Below are 19,868 nucleotides of genomic sequence, written 5' to 3' on the forward strand. Positions count from 1 at the left end.
TATGTAAATATCTGTGGTGTAATTCTAGGTGAGCTCACAAAGTGATGCTTTGCATATCTCAGAGGAATCAGAATAGAGATCTGTCCTGTTTCAGGTGTTACTTTGTACAATTTAAGCTTCAACCTGTTTGCTGCTTCTAGGATCCCCAGATTGTGTCAGTAAGAGTTTTTAGAAAATACTTTATCATCAGGACCAAATCAGAGTATATCTTGACTGGCTTCTAAATGAATTCCTTCAATTAGCATGTATCTTCCATTGCTTTTTCTACCACTTCTAAGTCTGGATCAGCCTTTCTAGGTTGTTTTTGTTTTTTGGCATACAGTGGCTATTCACAAACCAGAAATAGTACAGAAAGCTATGAAAGATGTCTGTCTATAGCATTATTTCTGTTAGTTTATTAGTCTACTTGTTATACCCACAAATTCAAATTGGGACCTAGGTTTCAACCAAGATATTTACAGGTCAGCTTTTAAAAGCAGCATTCTTCTAAAAAAATACAGAAAGGAAAAGAACTTTCTCACATTTATCTCATTATATAAGGCCCTATGATGGATGTTCGAAATCCATGATCACAGCCCTTGTTAAGCTACTGTATAGCTGATAACATTGATCTGATGTTCCTTTTTAGCACAATGATAGCAAACTAATTTGCCGTTAATTAAAACATGGTTCTTAGCTGTTTAAATCTAGAGGAAGAAGCTGTAGGGCTTTTAGAGGCCAGTTTAAGCTTACATGGAATTTCATTTTATTTTGTTTTCCCTGTAGTCCTTGTCACATGACATTTTGCATTTTTTAATAACCCCAAAGCAGTCCAGTGTGTGATATCAAAGAAGGAAAAGAATTTAAGTTCGTGTAGGTCCTCTGAGTGAAGGGAATGCATGCTATTTATATAAATATAGTTTTGATAATATCCAAATAACATTATATAAGTGTAATGTTATATGTTATATGTATATGTATATAATATATACATATATGTTATAAGTATATGTTAATATAATTAACATAAAGAATGATGGTAATTTCTTGTCTGTGTTTCACTGTCTGTACAGTAAAGTCATATTCATCTACAACGTAAATAGATTATCACGGGTGTATGTTCATATTTTACTTAGTAATTTGAACTAACACATTGTTATCTTTACTAGAAAGCAATGATTCAATCCTTCTTATCTCTAGAATGACAGTTCCAAAAGTATTTGGCTGCCCCGAGAACTAAAGTTCACTTTTACTTTCCACCCAGTTCATTTCTCCTCATTTTTATTTGCCAATAGATTTGTGTCAGTTTTAGCAGCCACAATAGTTCATAAGCTTAACATTTAATTAAGGATTGAATCTGAACAACAGAGAGCCTTGTTTTAGCAAATCAGTCTGTGTTCCTGCATGTCTTCCTACTAGGCTGTCTTCCAACATGGAGCTGTTTTGTGACCACCTGATCATTTGGTGACATATTTTACCTCTACTAAGCTCTTTCTTTTTTAAAAAAAGCTCCTGCAGATTCTTTTCTTTTTTTAAAGTTGGACCATTTGTAAGATGTGGTCAGAGTTGCTTCATGAGTTCTTGAGATGGATTTGTATTCAAAGATGGATTTAAGGACATATCCTTAAACAAAATCAAAAAAGAAAGAGAAAAGAAGCACCTGAATGTCTTCAGGCAACACTATGCCTGATCCTCATTTTTAATTGTAGAGAGATTGCTAAAATAAAAAATGTGTTTATTGAGGACCAGTAAGCACGAGGTTAAGCATTGACTTAGGCATTTTCACATATGTTATTTTATTGAAGTTCTGAAATGTAATTCATTTAAGACAGCCTTAAAGAATATAGGTTTCTCATTGTCTGTATTTTCTTTGTTTAGATTTAATCCTGGGTCATAGATCTACCAGTTTCTCTTTCTACTTCTGTTGATTATTGAAGGAATGAAAACCTTATACCTTCAGTAGTATAAAAAGGGTTCATTTTGATTGCTAAAAGATATTTCAGGGAAGGGCCTGACTATACCCCTAAGATTTAAGATGTCAGAAATACTTCACTGTTGAACTTAGATTGGTTTTTAAAAGTTTTAAAGGATGTTTGAACAAAGCTCACTAAATTTTTGGTGGCCCATTTGTAAAATGTCTTTCTGTTCTCAAGTTCCTCCAATGACCTGATTCTTTTTATCAGCCCTGATTTCATGTGGGAGAAATAACAATTTGAGAATAACAATCTCAAATTTCTTAGAAAACAAACATAAGCACTCTTTTGTTTTTTTTTCATCCAAACTTCCCATGCAGTAAGGAAAGAAGCGTTGCACTAGGAGATAATTCATGTTATAAACAGATGTGGTACTGAATAAAGTATTTCATTGGAATGGTGGAAACAGTGGTATTTTTAAAGCTCACAGAAGTATGAGTACTAAGTGTATATATACCAGGTTACTACTTCATAAAGTTCAAAAGTTTTCTATAACAAGTTATGTGTGGTTCTGTTGGATTTCTGATTGTTAGTCTTTGTGAGTATTTTGGATTATATGTTCTCCATGGTTGTGAATTGATAATTTACTTACTTTTGGCTTACTTAGATCCTACTCAAATGGGAGGCCTGAGCATGCTGCTTTTAGCTGGAGAACATGCTCTTGGGACCCCAGAGGTAAGTATCCCTCTGTCCCTACCCCTCTCTTTTCCACTCCTGCTAGAAGCCGATAACACAGATGCTTGTGTTCTGTTCACAGTGCTTATTCTGCAGTTTCACTGTTAACAGCTCATGAACAAATTATGCTTTTAGTTTTCATTAAGGTTTCTATGTGCATGATATTATGCCTTGAGAGTAACAGACTGGGTTACATGAACCCAAAAGGACACAGAGATTGGGTGCAGATTTTGAGAGTCTCTGAGCACGGGAGTAATTAGCATTTGCCATGGCTTTGTATTGGAGTCCAGAGGGTGGATCCTGTGAGTCATTCATTCTGTTCATAACAGTGTCTGCTTTTGTGATGTTCCCATTTAGACTTGTTAGTGAGAAGGTGAGAGTTAAAAAAAAAAAGGCATCAGACTGTTGGTCTCTCTGGTACCTGAATAAATCCAAACTCCTGCTTTTGAAAATCAGAAAGCATGGCATTTTAGGATCGCTTATTCTTTAAAATAGAAAATGAAAAAGGACCCAGACCCTAATGACCTTGGTCTTGTTTTATTCCCTTGTATAGTTATTGGGCTGTGTTTGCTAAATAACTCTTAGATATAGTCTTGACAGGCGGGTAGTTGTCAATAGCCATGCATAGTTTGCATTTGTGGAATTTCTCTATTTTCCAAACCCATTTAGCAGAGGCCAGATGCATTGACCTGCTGCTGGTCACATTTTTTTATACACTGAAGTCCTTGAGATGGAAAATTTTCAATCCCCAACCAGCATTACTACTTAGGACTAAATAGCAATTTTATTGCGTATACATATATACATATGTATGTATGGACATACGTACATTCATACATATATATATATATATATATATATGGGCTTTCCTGGTGGCTCAGATGGTAAAGAATCTGCCTGCAACGCTTGAGACCAGGGTTCGATCCCTGGGTCGGGAAGATCCCCTGGAGAAGGGAATGGCAACCCTCTCCAGTATTCTTGCCTGGAGAATTCCCGCCTACAGTCCATGGGATCGCAAAGAGTCAGACACGCGACTGAGCAACTAACACACACATACACATTTATATATTTCTTCCTTCCTTTCTTTCTCATGTGTGTGCATGCCTTATGAATTACAATTAAGGCATATTCAGATGGTTGTTTTAGAAGATGCCAGATATTTACATCATAAAACTCCTTTATTATTTATGGTTTATGTTTGGGATCCATAGTAGTTGACCAGATATTCAATTTGATTTAACTTTTTAATTCTTTTTAATTTAGTATCACAATAAATGTGTAAATTTGGTGGGCCAGTACTTATTTACAGTGTACTTACCTTTAGCTGAAAAAGGAAACTTGTCACTTTGTACTTTTGCATACTCATCATTCAGCCTGTTTGTATTTCCTCACATGACAGCCTTCTCTGGCATCATTTGACTTTATGACACATTAAAAGCAATCAGATTAACTCTGACTAGAGCGTACAGTATCCCAAGCATGTTCCCAAAGGTGAATGTTGGAATAATAATGTGCATTTTGACCTTTCGGCACCATCTGACTCATGATTTCCAAGAATGCACTGTATTGTGAAAGTCAGTATCATCTTTTCTAATAGATTAGATAATAATGAAATTTTCTTCTAAACATCTATTAGTATTCCTTCTAATTTTCAGGAAAAAAATGTAAACAAACATGTATAGAACTTACAGGTGGATGAAAATGCTAGTCAGAGAAAGGAATACTTTTTTTTTTCTTTGCATTAAAATTTGTCTTTTGGGCTTTTTTTAGTGAATAGCTCTTCTCCCCACTTATAAGAACAGCAGAGTTTGACACAAACAGTTTAAATCTTGCAGTGGTCAACCTTCCATTTCTGATGAAGGGGAACCATTTTGAAAATTCTCAAGCTAAAGAAACAGAGAAAGTTAAATGGCAGAAAGAAGTGAACCATACAGGAGAAGGAATCTGTTGCTAAGGAAGTTGCCAGCACTTAGGTCTTTAAGAACTACTTCTAAGAATACAACTCTTTCTTCATAATTCCTCCTTCTCGTCTCAGATATATTTAGGCATTATTGAAAATAGTCTTGAGCTATTGAAACAATAAAGGGGCAAAGTTAGTATAACATAATGCTGTCTCTAAATATAATTAGTTTGAGAGTTTATTTCATAGCTGTCAGTAGATTTCATTTAATACCTAATTTCTATGCGAAGTCGTATTCCAAATATGTAGACATTGTCATAGAACTTTATGGGCTTATGTACATTGGCAGATGACAAATACAATGAATACATACTTACATTTTTTAAAGAAAATTATAAAGATAATGGGATAAGGAGAAAAGTACAGAAATTTGATACTTCTTAGATTTGGAACAATTACCATGAAGTCTGTTTAAACTGTTGGGTAGGATCAGTCAAATAAAGTGACATTTTACAAAAATTCTTCCACAGAGGAGGTCTAATTGTAATGACTTTTTAAAATGCCATGAGAAAATTCTTATTCTGAAATGGTTTATTGAAAAGGAGATTTTCCTTTATTCGTTAGCCTGAAACCTAATCACATAGAAAAAGTCCTCAAAAGCTTATTTTTTTAACATGAAAAATTTAAAATAGGTAATAGTTGTATTTTTAAAAACAATTCTATCAACAGAAGGTAGAGAGGCTTACGTTACAGGAACAATAAAATTCTAGGTTAAAGTTTCTTTGGTTTATACATTTCGTAGATGTACATATGATGTGCTCTTGGGGTTTTTAGAGAGAAATTATAGGTTCTTGAGATAGCAGTGAGCAAATAATAACAAGCAGGATGTCTGAGTTTTTGCTTTCTCCTTAGTCTTCTGATTAACTCTAAATCTGCCACGGTATTTTTGGCATTATTAGGGCAGCATTTTTTTTTTTAATTAATTAATTTATTTATTTATTTTTTCAGTGGGTTTTGTCATACATTGACATGAATCAGCAATAGATTTACACGTATTCCCCATCCCGATCCCCGCTCCCACCTCCCTCTCCACCCGATTCCTCTGGGTCTTCCCAGTGCACCAGGCCCGAGCACTTGTCTCATGCATCCCACCTGGGCTGGTGATCTGTTTCACCATAGATAGTATACATGCTGTTCTTTCGAAACATCCCACCCTCACCTTCTCCCACAGAGTTCAAAAGTCTGTTCTGTATTTCTGTGTCTCTTTTTCTGTTTTGCATATAGGGTTGTCGTTACCATCTTTCTAAATTCCATATATATGTGTTAGTATGCTGTAATGTTCTTTATCTTTCTGGCTTACTTCACTCTGTATAATGGGCTCCAGTTTCATCCATCTCATTAGGACTGGTTCAAATGAATTCTTTTTAACGGCTGAGTAATATTCCATGGTGTATATGTACCACAGCTTCCTTATCCATTCATCTGCTGATGGGCATCTAGGTTGCTTCCATGTCCTGGCTATTATAAACAGTGCTGCGATGAACATTGGGGTGCACGTGTCTCTTTCAGATCTGGTTTCCTCGGTGTGTATGCCCAGAAGTGGGATTGCTGGGTCATATGGCAGTTCTATTTCCAGTTTTTTAAGAAATCTCCACACTGTTCTCCATAGCGGCTGTACTAGTTTGCATTCCAACCAATAGTGTAAGAGGGTTCCCTTTTCTCCACACCCTCTCCAGCATTTATTGCTTGTAGACTTTTGGATAGCAGTAGGGCAGCATTTTTATATGCTACTATTTGTGTCTCTGAGGAATAAAGTGGGGTAAGAATTGCATTTACAGTTTGTTTGACTCTTTTTCACATAAATGGTTAGTCCTGTATTTTCTTTATACCCAGAATACACTGAAATGTATTACATATTTGAGGTAAATTTTAAAAAGCAGTGTTTGTTGTTAAAGAGGACATGAATTAAAGGAGCAGAATAAATGTACAGGCATACCTCATTTTACTGTGCTTTGCAGATACTGCAGTTTTTACAAATTGAGGGCTTTTGGCAACCCTGCGTCCAGCAGGTCAGTTGGCACCATTTTTCCCACCGTATTTACTCACTTTGTATCTCTCTGTCACATTCTGTCAATTCTTGCAGAATTTCAAAGTTTTCATTATTATTATATTTGTTAATGGCAGTCTATGATCAGAGACATTTAATGTTACTATTGTAATATGAGATGGGGGGTGGGGGTGCTACAGATCATAATCCATATAAAAGAGTGAACTTAGTTGATAAATGTTGTGTGTATTCTGACTGCTCCACCTGGGTGACAGCATGTCTGTTTATAACATAGTTAACTGAATATTTCAAACCCAGTGTTGAGACCTACCACTCAGAAAGGAAGATTCCATTTATAATACTACTGCTCATTGACGATGCACCTGGCCACCCAAGAGCTCTGACGTAGGTGCCCAGCAAGACTAATGCTTTCATACTATCCCACACATCTGTTCTGCAGCCCATGGATCAAGGGGTCATTTTGACTTTTAAGTCTTCTTATTTAAGAAATGCATTTTGTAAGGCTGTAGCTGCCATAGATGGCAATTCCTCTGATGGATCTGGGCAAAGTCATTTAGTTGAAAAACTTCTGTAAAGGATTCACCATTCTCGATGCCACTAAGAATGTGTGCATTTCATGGGAAGAAATCAAAATGTCAACATTAAGAAAATTCCCTGACAGTTCAGTGGTTGGGACTTAAGGCTATCCTGCAAGCCATGCGGCATGACCAGAAAGAAAAAAATAATAATCAGAATTAATAGGAGATGGGGAAAAGTTGATTCCAACCCTCCTGGATGACATTGAGGGATTCCAGACTTCAGTGGAGGACGTAACTGCAGATGTGCTGGAAATAGCAAGAGAACTAGAATTAGGAGCTAAAGATATAACTGAATTGCTTCAGTCTCATGATAAAACTTGAATGGATGAGGAGTTGCTTCTAATGGAGCAAAGGAAGTGGCTTCTTGAGGTGGGATCTCCTCTTGGTGAAAATGCTGTGAAGATTGTTGAAGTGACAAGAAAGGATTTACAACGTGACATAAATTTAGTTGATAAAGCAGTGGCAGGGTTTGAAAGGATTGGCTGCAGTTTTGAAAGAACTTCTACTTTGGGTAAAATGCTAAGAAAGAACATCGCAGGCTCCAGAGAAGTCATTCATGAAAGGCAGAGTCCATCAATCAATATGACAAACTTCATTGCTGTCTTATGTTAAGAAATTGCCACAGCGACTCGGACCTTCAGCAGCCACCACACTAATCAGTCAGCCATCAATGTCGAGGCAAGACCCTCCATCAGAAAAAAGATTACGACCCAGTGAAGGCTCGTGATCGTTAGCATTTCTGAGCAATAAGGCATTGAAATTAAGGTGTGTATATTTTTTAGGCATAAAGTTATTGTACACTCGCATGAGTGTGTGCACTGAGTCACGTCCGTCGTGTCCAACTGTGTGCAACCCCATGAACTGTAGCCCCCGGCTCCTCTGTCCATGGGCCTCTCCAGGCAAGAATGCTGGAGGGGGGTGTCACACTCTCCTCTCGGGGATCTTCCCGACCCAGGATTGAACCCGTGACTTTTACCTCTCCTGCATTGGCAGGGGGGTTCTTTACTATCAGTGCCACCTGGGAAGCCCTGGTACATTAATAGACCATTTATAGTAGAAACATAACTTTTTGTGCTCTGTAAAACCAAAACTTTGTGTGATTGGCTTTATTGCAGTATTTGCTTTTGATGGTAGCGGTCTGCAGCTGTGATACCTCTGGTGTGTCTGTATTGAGTGACCACCCGCCCATCTCTCTCACACACACACACACACACACACACACACACACACACACACACACACACACACACACACACACACACACACACACACTCAAAATGGCATGTTAAGCTGTCTCTACTGAGACCCAGTGAAATGTAAGCATTGAAGTCTTGTTAGGAAATAACCCCATAATGGTGAAGGAAATGGAGTGTTTCCAGAGAATATGAGATTTCAGTAAACTTACATAAATCAAAAAGCAAATTGAAGCTTTTTAATTGAGAAAATATGATAGAAGCATAAAATATACTAACCAGAGAACTTCAGAGAGCTGGTCTGTTGAACAGTGTCCAGCAGCTTAAGTGAACATATCTTCTCTTTTTTACTTTTAAGGAACAAGAAAGAAAAAGTAGAAGAATTAAAAGTAACATTATTAAAAATTTAAGCAAAGTAATAATGTTCACAAACTCTGGGAAGAGCTAAGGAGAAGGAAGTTATTACACTGAGTTAAGCCTTTATGTTTCATATCAGTGAGTTATATTCTGAAGATGGAAATGCAATAAATAAAGTATAAATATTATGATCTAGAATTTCTGGAAGTAATCTCCAGGACTGAAAATCTGTAGTGTTATATTTTTAACTTTAAAAAATAAAACATAAAAATGTAAAGCTAAATTAAAATTTAAAAATAAAGGCAGGGAGAAATACGTTTCAGAGATGAAAGGTGAGATTATTCAACACATAATGTATAGCACAGCTTGGAATAATCACAGCTTGGAATAATATTGGAAAGGTTAGTATTAGACCTAGGTGAGCACAGAAGTCATCTTGCCTGAAATGGAAGAGATGATTTGAGGAATAATAGAAAATAAGAAAAATTAGGCAGAGTAATCATAACTGATAAAAAGGTTTGATGGTATCAGTATCTATTTAGTTGAATAAATGAAGACAAACCTTCAGATATTTGGAAAGTGTATTAGACCTGAATTTGTGATTTTCGGATGCCTAATTCTTTTGTTGGCATGAAGAAATATGACAGTAACGTTAAGATCAAGTCACATTTTTATTTTTCTTCCATCCTGTAAAATGGAGCTAATAATACTGCTTGCCTCTAACTCCCAAGACGTCTATGAAGATTAATTAAGAAACAGCTGTAAGACGTTTTTATCTCTCCTGAAAAGCATTCTAGGGTTGGTACCTAGTATTATTACTGTAATTTATTCTAGGCATTTTGTACTTGAAATGTCAGGCTGTTACTCCTACAGGCTACAGTATGCTTCACCAGCAGCATACTCACACTGAGCAAATAACCTGCTCAAGATGGTGTGGCTATGAAGTCACCGCACTAGGATTTGAACCCAGAGGGACTAACTTCAGTCTCCCAGTAGCCCACTTGTGATTCAGTCCCTGCCCACCTCACCTCAACCCTGGGCTCTTCTCTAGCGGTATTCTGAGCTGCACCCTTACGTGCAGGTATTTCGTGAGTACGTTTTGGGGACCAAGCCCTATACTGAGCACTTACACTGGTTATCTCATTTCATCTTTCCATGAGCCTTAAGAGGTTGGTTTATTATTTCCCATTTCATAAATGAGGAAACTAGGCTAGAGAGGTTAAATAACTCTCTAACGTCATAGAGCAAGAAAGTCATTATACTAGGATTTAAACCTGTATATGTTCTGTTAAGTAATGAGATGGGTGAAATGAGATAAAGAAAAGGTAGTAATACCAGTATTTGTTAAATTAATGAATATGCCCATATTTAAAACACTGTGAGTTTTAAATTTAAAACAAATACAAATTTTGGTAAAATGGAAAGTTTTCCCCTTTCTTATAATTTCTCATATCAGTGAAGTGGGACAGTTATTTTTACTACCTGTTGGTAACATTGAGCTACTGTGACTTCTGCCTCTCTGCTATATTTGACCACTGCAGGATGCTAAAATCCACTCAATTCCAACCCCAACCCCAATTCTTGGCCCCTTCACAACTTTTGTCCCCCACCAAAGCTTTTGATATATGGGCTTCCCTGGTGGCTCAGACGGTAAAAGCATCTGCCTACAATGAGGGAGACCCAGGTTCGATCCCTGGGTCGAGAAGGAAATGGCAACCCACTCCAGCACTCTTGGCTGGAAAATCCCATGGACGGAGGAGCCTGGTAGGCTACAGTCCGTGGGGTCACAAAGAGTCGGACACGACTGAGTGGCTACACTTTCACTTTCACTTTTCAAAGCTTTTAATTCCCTTCTCACAGTTTTATAGCTTTTAAACATAGTGAGGAAATACTATATATTTAAATTCATATTAGATGGACTCTTTGAACTTTCTCAGTTCTGGGTGGAGACCCTTCCTTCTTATAAGATGCCCCTGCTCACTGCCCATCCAGCCCAGCATCTTCCATCTGTCACAGCGGGGCTTGCAGCCAGAGAATCGAGTCGTCCTGCCCAAGCTGATTGACAGGCATCTGTCCTCAATGCGTCCCCAGGCTGCATTGCTCCAAATGCTGACGGGCTCGGAGGAGCCCCTCCGGTTCCCAGAGGTGGTGGAGAGGGGGAATGGGAAAGGTGGGCAGCAAGCGAGTGGGGCCAGAGGAGAAAGAAGAGGAGGATGCGCGAGAAGGCTGGGACCGCGCTGCTGTTGGCAGTGTGTTTTTGCCCACGACCGCCTCCTGTCCTCCCTGTGACCTGTGGGGGAGTCAGCAGCGTTGTGACCTGTGGGGAAGTCAGCAGCGTTGTGACCTGTTTTATCGAGTGAGGAAACTGAGGCGGGAAGATGCTCCGGTTTGTCTCCGCATCTGTAGCGCGTTATGGAAGTGGCCTGGGGTCTGACTTCAGCTCTGCCACACGGCTTAGGATGACAGGAGCCTTGACGCTGCTGGCCCAGGTGCCCTAAGGAAAGCCAGGGGCTTATCCCGCCTCTCAGCCCAGGATGACTTGACTTGATTTGCACTCCAGTTTCAAGGAATTCTCGAGTCTCTGTGGTACCGTTTGGGGTGACCCCCAGGGTGGCTCGGTTCTCTTCCAGCTGCACCCCAGGCCTGGCGTCTGTCGGTCAAGTGCACGTCTTTAGTCCTCAGCTGCTCCTTAACCTCATTCAGGTTTAATTAGGAGTGGCTCCATTTTAGTCCTGAAGTAGATTTTGAAGGACTTACTTGGATAGAATATACTTACATTGAGTTCACTTGTGTTTAAAAGCGCAAGTCCATTTAACATCTCATAGTAAGTGCAGATTAAGTGATCAGATGCTGGTATAGAAGGATCCTTGGTAAAAACTGCCGGCTGTGGGAAAGCCTGGGCCAGGTAGAAGGAGGATAAGAGTCAGTGCATGGGCCCCAGGGTCACCCAGATCTTTGGGCTTGGACTCGGAAAGGGACTCCTCTGCTCACAATCCGCCCCCCCCAGCCAGGATGCCCTCCGCGCAGTTCCTGATCGAATCGGGGCCCGCCTCCTAGCTGGTTTATCTCCTTCACCTTCTCGTCAGCCTCCTGCCTCCAGTCCCTCCCCAGCCGGAGTCATCTTGCACTCCGCGGAAAGCCCTCTCTGACTCCGCATCTCTGGTCCTGCCGCTCCTCTGACTGTGAACCTTGGCTGACTCCCGTTGCCTTCAGCCTAATCACCAGACTTACTAAAGTAGCGTTGGGGGTCCCCAGTTCAGTCCGTCTCCCACCGCGCCCCCGACCTCTCGGGCTTCGGCCACGCTGGGAAAGTCGCTGACGCTCACAGACCACGGCAGGTCACCGCTGCTTTGCCCCCTGCTGTTGGCACAGCATTTCCACAACTCTGGTGGTCCTCCTAGGGGTGTCTCCCAGGCTATGGACCTGACTTCTTCCATCCACCCCCAGGAAGAAGGAAGGCTGCCGCTCTGTCCTCCCATGGACCTGATGACATCCCACCAAGGGGCACCCCTGTTCTTAATTGCGGCTGTCTCCTGCTCTAGAACCACGAGCGCCTTCGGGGCCAGGCTCCTCCCCTTAGGGTTCCTTTATTCGCTGACACATAAGGCACACAGGCGGGATGCAGCCTTCTTAAAAGAGAGCAGCAGTCTTTGTTCGGGCACATCCTGGGTGTTTATTGAGCATTTGTTGAAGGGATGGGTCATCAATAGATGTGTGAATTAGCAAGGGCAGGGATGCGGAGCTCAGATATGACCCGTGCACTTCGTAGCTTTGGCTGACTGTGTGTTCATCACAGTCCCGCTCTGTGACTGGGGTTTTCCGCCCTGAGAAGTAGGAATGGGCTTAGTAAAACCTAGCTTTCCAGACCACTTACAGTGCATCTAGCTGGCTTGATTTTGTTTCATATAAAGGGACTGGGTCATGTTTCTCTGTCTCTCATTATTACGATGTACGTTTTGCCTGTGGGGAAAATACTACCTAGTCCTAATGCTTAATTATACTAATCATTCCCCTTCCTTGGTTATTGAAAATTATAGCTAATTTAAAGGGAAGATTGGATTTAAGGGACGTTGAACATGTATGCGGCTAACAAAACTGCGGCTAGAAGCCCTTTGGCAGTTTTCTTTATTGGGCATATAGCGACACCCAGTGGCTTTATGGATTATTTCAGGAACTATTTCTAGAAGCAGCTACTTGGATTTTTTTCCTGCCTTTACTGAATGTCTCCTCATTTGGCATTTTTCTTCCTTCTTAATTAATGGACAAATACCTTTAATCTCTATATTTTGTTATATTTAGCCATATCCCACTTAATAAGTAATTTAGAATGCTGTAAATACAAACAGCAAAGTGATACCCCAAGGTCTAGGACCCTCTAATAACATTTCTTAAATAGGAGCCTCTTGTCGGAAATAACCTCTTCCTGCCATGTGGGTACGATGCCAGATTTCTCTATCAAACATTCACATGTATGCACAAATACATACACTTGCACTGGATGCCTCATTTATCAGACGTGCAAGAATGAATTCTACCTCAGTATATTTTCCATGTCATTGAGCTGTTTTTACATTTTGAGTTTTTAGGTGGAAGTAGGTCTAGCATGTATCACACACATTTATTTCTGCCTTTTTAAAATAAAGAATACATTTTATAATTATCCTTTTCTTGATAACTTAGAATCATAAATATTAATTTACTACACTCAGGAGAAACTTTAGGACCACTGATCTACTTTGATTTTTTTTTTAATTTTTGTGATAGCCCACTTTTCTAAGTAACTGAGAATTTTTAAAATTATAATACAATTTTGGAAGGTTACTTTGCATTTACAGTTATTTGAAAATATTGGCTATATTCCCTATATTATACAGTACACCTTTAAGTCTATCATAAACCCAATATTTTGGTTAAGTAAACTACAAAGCTTTATAAAATATTTGCATTATAAGTCAACTATACGGCAATAAAGTTTAAAACATAGGATTCCCTGTAAACCAGAACAGTATTGATATTGTTCATTGTTCAGAAACTGTATGGAGTTTTATTTAAGTATTCCTTCCAAGAGAGGAATTTTTGTGGCTAGTCATTTCAGGATTTGCTGGCCTTTTTAAAGTACATTTTGTCTCTCCGTGGATCAAATATTTAGAAAACAAATAAAAACTACTGGACTTTTGGGCACCCTGGTTGTCAAACAGTTAAATGACAGCAAGGGAATCAGGCTTTGGCAGCCAAACCACAGGTGGCAAATTAATTAAAGCTTCTGCACCTTTTCTATGTAGCTTATCACTAGAAGAAGGTGGCCATTACTCTTTCAAATCCAAAGGTGACAATTAAAATTTTAAATACTTGCTTCTGCCCAATGGTCTGTGACGTTGTTAGCACATCTTCAGTGTAAACTGGTTTTTGGAATATAACCTGGGTCACTGCCAGCTCTTCCCACAGATTCAGCCATCTAATTATAATCACATGCAGTTATTAAAATTACATAGGGAAAGGTTTAGTAACACAAGAAAATCAATGTACTGTTAAAAGCAGACATTTTGTAACTAGTACAACATCCCATTTCTGTTGAAAACATTATCTCTACACACAACTTCAAGAATTTACGTGGGACTCTAACGGTGCTTATCTTTGGGAGATAACATTGTGGATGAGTTTTCTTCTGGTTTTTTTTTTTTCTCCCAGATTTTAAACAGTGATCTTGGATAATTTTATTTTCAGAAACAGGTTTCTAAAAAGTATTTTTAACTTTCATTTTTCCCCTAGAGTAAAAGATAACTTGTTCCCTAAGATTCTCTAAATTCTCTAACTTTGCCATTCAGCGAAGAAAAGAGAGGGGACACACTCATTTGGTATTTAAAAGACATGTTATCAACTTTAGTTAATTCCACAAGTACTTGAGTATCTACATTGTGCCCAGGAAATGTTGAGGATTCTGCGTTAAACCAAATCCCTGGGAGAAGATGGCGCCTAAACACATTCTTATGTCTTGTGGCGGTCAGTCATCGTTGATTGTTGGGGAGTAAGAGGTGTCATTTACCTCTCTCGTCCTGTGTCCTTTATCTGTAAAAGGGGGTAGATCAGAGGGATACTGAAAACTCTTCCCTCCTAACATGCTATGACTCCTGTGACTTATGAATTACAGGCTACCAAGGTGATTATTTCATCCAAATGTAGTCAATTTTAACATTGAGTAAAAAAGGAAATATGTATCCTGAGAATAGTACTTGATTAACAGCAAGAATTTTTTTTTTTAAAAGTCAGTAGTGTTTCTGTAACTATTTTTAATAGTGAAAAATCACAAGTAAAGATTTTAGAGTGTTAAATATTTACCCAATATAGTAAATAATATACAAGAATATATTATAAAAGAAATTTCTCTTAGGAAAATAATACTAACTTTTCCAAGATTGAGACTTGTATATAAATTCAGGAAAACCCTGGAACACAAAAATTTGACCTTAGGTTTATTTTCCCAAAAGGTTTATAATGATCAAAACTCATTTGTGTTTTCATATAGTCAAGTGATATGAAATATTGGGGAAATGCAGAATGTGGAAAAAGTAGATATTTGTTGGGTTTGGTTGTAGAAAGCCAAGAGATCAGACGAATATCATTGTAGAAATTAAATTTCTCTTTGGTTAATCATCATGAAATGCATTGCCTTGTCTCTCTCCTACTATTTATGGCATTATATTTAGCAAATGAATGAATATATAAAACTTTATAAAACCATGTATAAGACTTTGCAGAATATAACTATCTTTTTGTCACAGTACTGCCTCAAATTTGGGAATGAAAACCATTCCTTCCTTAAATAGGAATGTTTTAGGTGACCTTTGTCCTCTGTTGTCAGGCAGGAGCTATTTGTGTGACGCCTCACGCCACCTTTCTTTGTTTTAGATCTCCTCTGGCACTTGCAGGCCTGATGTTTCAGAATCCTCTGAATTGCGTCAGAAGTCACCATTATTTCAGTTTGCCGAGGTAAGATACGTGTTGCAATCTATAGTTAATGAAATTGTCAAGTGAGCTTCAATTTAGGCTGATGACAGTAACTTAAAGCAATGAAGAACTCTTTATTCTTAGATCAAATAGTCATAAATGGGAAAATAAACCAAATTTTGAAACTCTAGAATCTTTTTAAGGAATAAATATCTTTCTAGAAACGTATTATTAACTCATACTAAATGTTATTTCTCTTAAACCTCATCACTAATTTTTATTCAGGGCTAGGAAAGTTAAGACTATAATTGAATTATTGTTAGGACTTATTTATCAGGTGTTAATTTGACAAGTATTGAATCAGAAGATAGAATTGACTCATGGTTATTGGCTGTACATTCCTTTTTATTTAGCTTTAATACACTTTTCTCTTAATTGAAACTTTAGCATGCAGTTGGCAGTTTTCAAAGTCTTATGTCTTAATGTTAGGCCTGTTTGGCTCAGTATGTCTCTAACATACAGATGATGTCAAAAGCACATTATCCTTGATATCAAGTGTAAAGGTTAAGACTGCTTCCCAAAATATCTGCATTTACCCTGGAACTCAATATGGAGTCCTCATTGATTAATTTTTTCTCAACGTTAAACCACATGGTCCCCCCCTTGATCATTTGAATTGTCTTTCACTAGACCTTCTCTCACACTGTCATCCCTCCTAATGTTTGCCCCTTGTGGTACAGTTTTGTCCAAGGAGAACATATTTTTAGTTTCAGACTTTTTTCTCCTCTAGTGTCCTTTCCTGGTGGTTCTCAACATTTCATTGACAGAATTACTTTTCACACTGGCATATTAGGTCATTCCTTTTATGACATTGTTGGTAATATGCCTAAATGTCCTGCTGATATCACCAGAATGTTATAATATATATTTGCTCACATAATGCTCCTTATCTATCACTTTCCTGTCTGCTCTCTGTGAGATGTGCCATGAATTCTAACTGTCTTGTAATATATATTGTTTCCTCAAGAATTTAACATAGTAGGGTGTTCAGTCTGCACTCTCTTTTAAACAGTTTTATACATATTAAATAATGTTAGTGCCAGCTTTGAAAGCAGAGATTCTTAACTAGTGATCCCTGAGCCCCTGAAGATCTAGTGAAATCTCTCAGATTTCATATGAAATTTTTGGTATTTTGACACATGTGCACTTTTTTTGGTTAGTATAGCAAACTAAAGATTCCAAAGATATCCTTGACCCCAATCTGCCATTTCTTCAGGAGCTCGCTATTCATGTCAGAATCTCCTCTACTCAATATTAATTTGTAGAAACCTCCTTTTATTTAAAAACTTGTGAAGTGCTTTTCGGAAATCTAGATGGTTTATACCACTGGTTCTATTTGGTTTACTCTCTGACTTAATCTTTGAAGGGCATCTATTTCCCCTTACACAAACTATTTGTTTTCTTATAACTTTATGGAGAGTTGGTAAGAGTGAGAAGTCATGTCTGAAGTAAGACATGACTTTTTAAACTTTAAATGGTAAACGGTAGGTCTGTAATTCCCAGGACATCTTTATGGATTCATGTCTGCAATCTGTCACAGCTCTCACATGGAGGTCTTTTGAAATGATAGGTTTCATGATTTGACCAAGAAGAGTTCTACAAATTTATCCTCAAGTGTCTTCAGAGTACTTGGTTTTATCTTAGCCATTTATTACCATTTGTGTATATCTAGTTTGTTAAATAGGATATGGGAGATCTATTTTCTTTCTTTCTCTTTTTTTTTTTAACTGAGATTTATTCTAAAAATGCTTGTTCAATTAAAAAAATACAGTGAAATGAAAATTTTGCTAGTGCCTTCAGCTGTAAATAGAGTCAGTAATTCAATCAATTCTCTCTTCTCATTATGCCTTATCTCTAAAAGTGACTTTGATGTTGTATCACCAACTGGTTCCATTATCTTTCTAACCAACTTAATTTGATTAACATGAAAAAATGATTCCTGTGAATTCTTATGAAGAGATGGTGCAGGTGCATATATTGTTTAGTAAGTTGCCTTTGATGGAGTCAGTGAGCACAGTTAATAGAAGAAACTTTTGGGGGACTGGGAATGGACTGAATTTATAGTGCCTACAGTTTCTGCTCCTGTGACTCATTTTCACCCTACTTTGTAGCTGGATAGGTTTGTTCACTTTGAAACCAAAATTAACAACTGACTTGGCTTCAAAACATCCTTAAGAAGTATTTCCTTTAGAAATACTTGGCCCTCAGAGAAAACCTTTAATGAAGTTTGAATAAGCACTAGTAGGAACAAAAGTTCTCGTTGAACCAAGGATGGTGTGCAGAGCCCCCCGTCTGCCGTCAGAGATCTGAGGGTTGTGTGTGGGTGGGTGCAGGGGGCGGTGGTGGATGGGAGGATGCATGGTGTTATTAAAGAAAAAAATGCTATTCACATTCAGAGAACAGTTTACTGAATTCTGGTTCCATACCAGGCAGGGTTCTCTGTGACTTATTTTCTTCTCACCATAACCCTGTAAAATGGGGATTATTATCACCATCAATTTACACTTGGGTAAAATAAGTCTCAAGAGATCAGTTGAGCTCCCAAGGTCTTGTAGCTGGTGAGTAACAGAGCTAAGATTCAATCCCAGATCCTCTGACCTACATGGTTTGTGTCCCCAACACAGTCTCAGAGCTGCCTCTAAGCAGAGCACAGCTTAAAGGGAGTGCTGTGAGTAAGAGAGAGATTTTACCTGCAGCTTCCAACATTTAATATTATATTTTTAAAAATCACTGAAATAAGTCTATCTCTCTAAGTCTCCTCAACTGCTGTTGGGTACACATCTGATACTCTTACAAGAGACATGGCAAATGAGCCAGACTCAGTCTTTTTTCCCCTTTCCACGTCTGTTTTTAGAAACAAGGCCTTTGTCTTCATTTATCATTGATACTGTTTTTCTAAAAGGGATTGAAGGTGATGACTCATGTCTTAATCTTTATCAGTGTCTACAGGGGAAATATATGGCAGATCTATTAGTCTCTTATGGAAAATATGTCCTTGTGCTTTAAAAATTACATGTTTCCTTTCAGATATCTTCAAGTACATCCCACCCTGATGCGCCTTCCAAACAGTGTCAAGCGTCAGCCTTGTTTCAGTTTGCAGAGGTATGGCTTTTTTTTATATGTATATGTATATATTGGGTCCAGAATATTTACTGAGCGCAGCAAGTATTGGAGTAGAATTTTGTCACCTCTGGAGGATTTCAGGCATGCCTCTTGCCAATGCTAACAATACACAGGGCAGACTGTTTATTGCTTTCTGCTGCTTGTCTGTAATCATAGATCATCTCCAGGTCTTATACCTGTTTTATAAACATGCACTAAAGCGTTCATCCTGAATAACAGTTTTTCATTTATTTCACTTTGCCTTGTTTTTAACTTGCTTTAAAAGCTTAGGAAAATTGTCAACATGAAGGCCATAGGATCCCAATTTATTTATTAAATTCTTCCAGTAGCGAAAATAGATGCTATTGTTGATGAATGCGTCTCCCAGTGAATGCAGGGTGAATACGACCTGTTAGGTTACACTGTGATGTAGCTTCAGCCAGTGTTTTTATTAGCGTTTAATCCCAGGCTTAGGTCGGGTCAGCTCTTGCAGGATCTCAGATTTCTCTGGATTGTCAGCCAAAGAGAGAGCGCACACCCTGGTGAGCCTTGTCTTGGTTGGTATGATGAGAAGGCAATCTGATAGTCTTTATTTCCCCACAAAAGCCCTGGCCTCAATCATATGCTCATTTCTAATAAGCACTGTATGACAAATAATAAAATATATCCCTTTTGAAAAAGTAAGATCCCATCTCCTTTAGGTTTTTCCCCATTTTCCTTTTTGTTAATTTCAACCAAAAATGCATATCATAAACTAAGCAATTTTTTATAGGGTTGAGAGAAAATGACAAGCAGGACTGTTCTGTTTAATATTGATGTGTTGAATCACTTTGATTCATTTGCATAAAGAGTGCTTCATAAATGATATGTAAAATGATATCCTTTTGGCAGGAGAAAACCCAGCATCTTACTTTGAAAATGAGAAAAAATTACTTTTAGCTCTAACAGTTTTTTTTAAAAATGCTGCTCCTTCTTGGGACACTTGCATCAACCAGCACAATATGATCCCACCAGTTGGCTTGCTTATCTGTAAGACTT

The 19,868-nt window shown here is 38.2% G+C and overlaps 1 protein-coding gene across 10 annotated transcripts in view; it reads left to right on the plus strand.

Moving 5' to 3' along the window:
• Positions 1–19,868, plus strand: part of BBX (BBX high mobility group box domain containing) — a 287,251-nt gene that overhangs the window by 212,384 nt on the left and 54,999 nt on the right. For all 10 annotated transcript variants that reach the window (XM_061134243.1, XM_061134242.1, XM_061134248.1 and 7 more), the window contains 3 exons: positions 2,560–2,627; positions 15,630–15,710; positions 18,756–18,830. In XM_061134243.1, the coding sequence (XP_060990226.1) occupies positions 2,560–2,627; positions 15,630–15,710; positions 18,756–18,830 (224 nt within the window). The remainder of the gene's footprint in view (positions 1–2,559; positions 2,628–15,629; positions 15,711–18,755; positions 18,831–19,868) is intronic.

Source organism: Dama dama, chromosome 31 (genome assembly GCF_033118175.1).
Source record: "Dama dama isolate Ldn47 chromosome 31, ASM3311817v1, whole genome shotgun sequence".
NCBI lineage: Eukaryota > Metazoa > Chordata > Mammalia > Artiodactyla > Cervidae > Dama > Dama dama.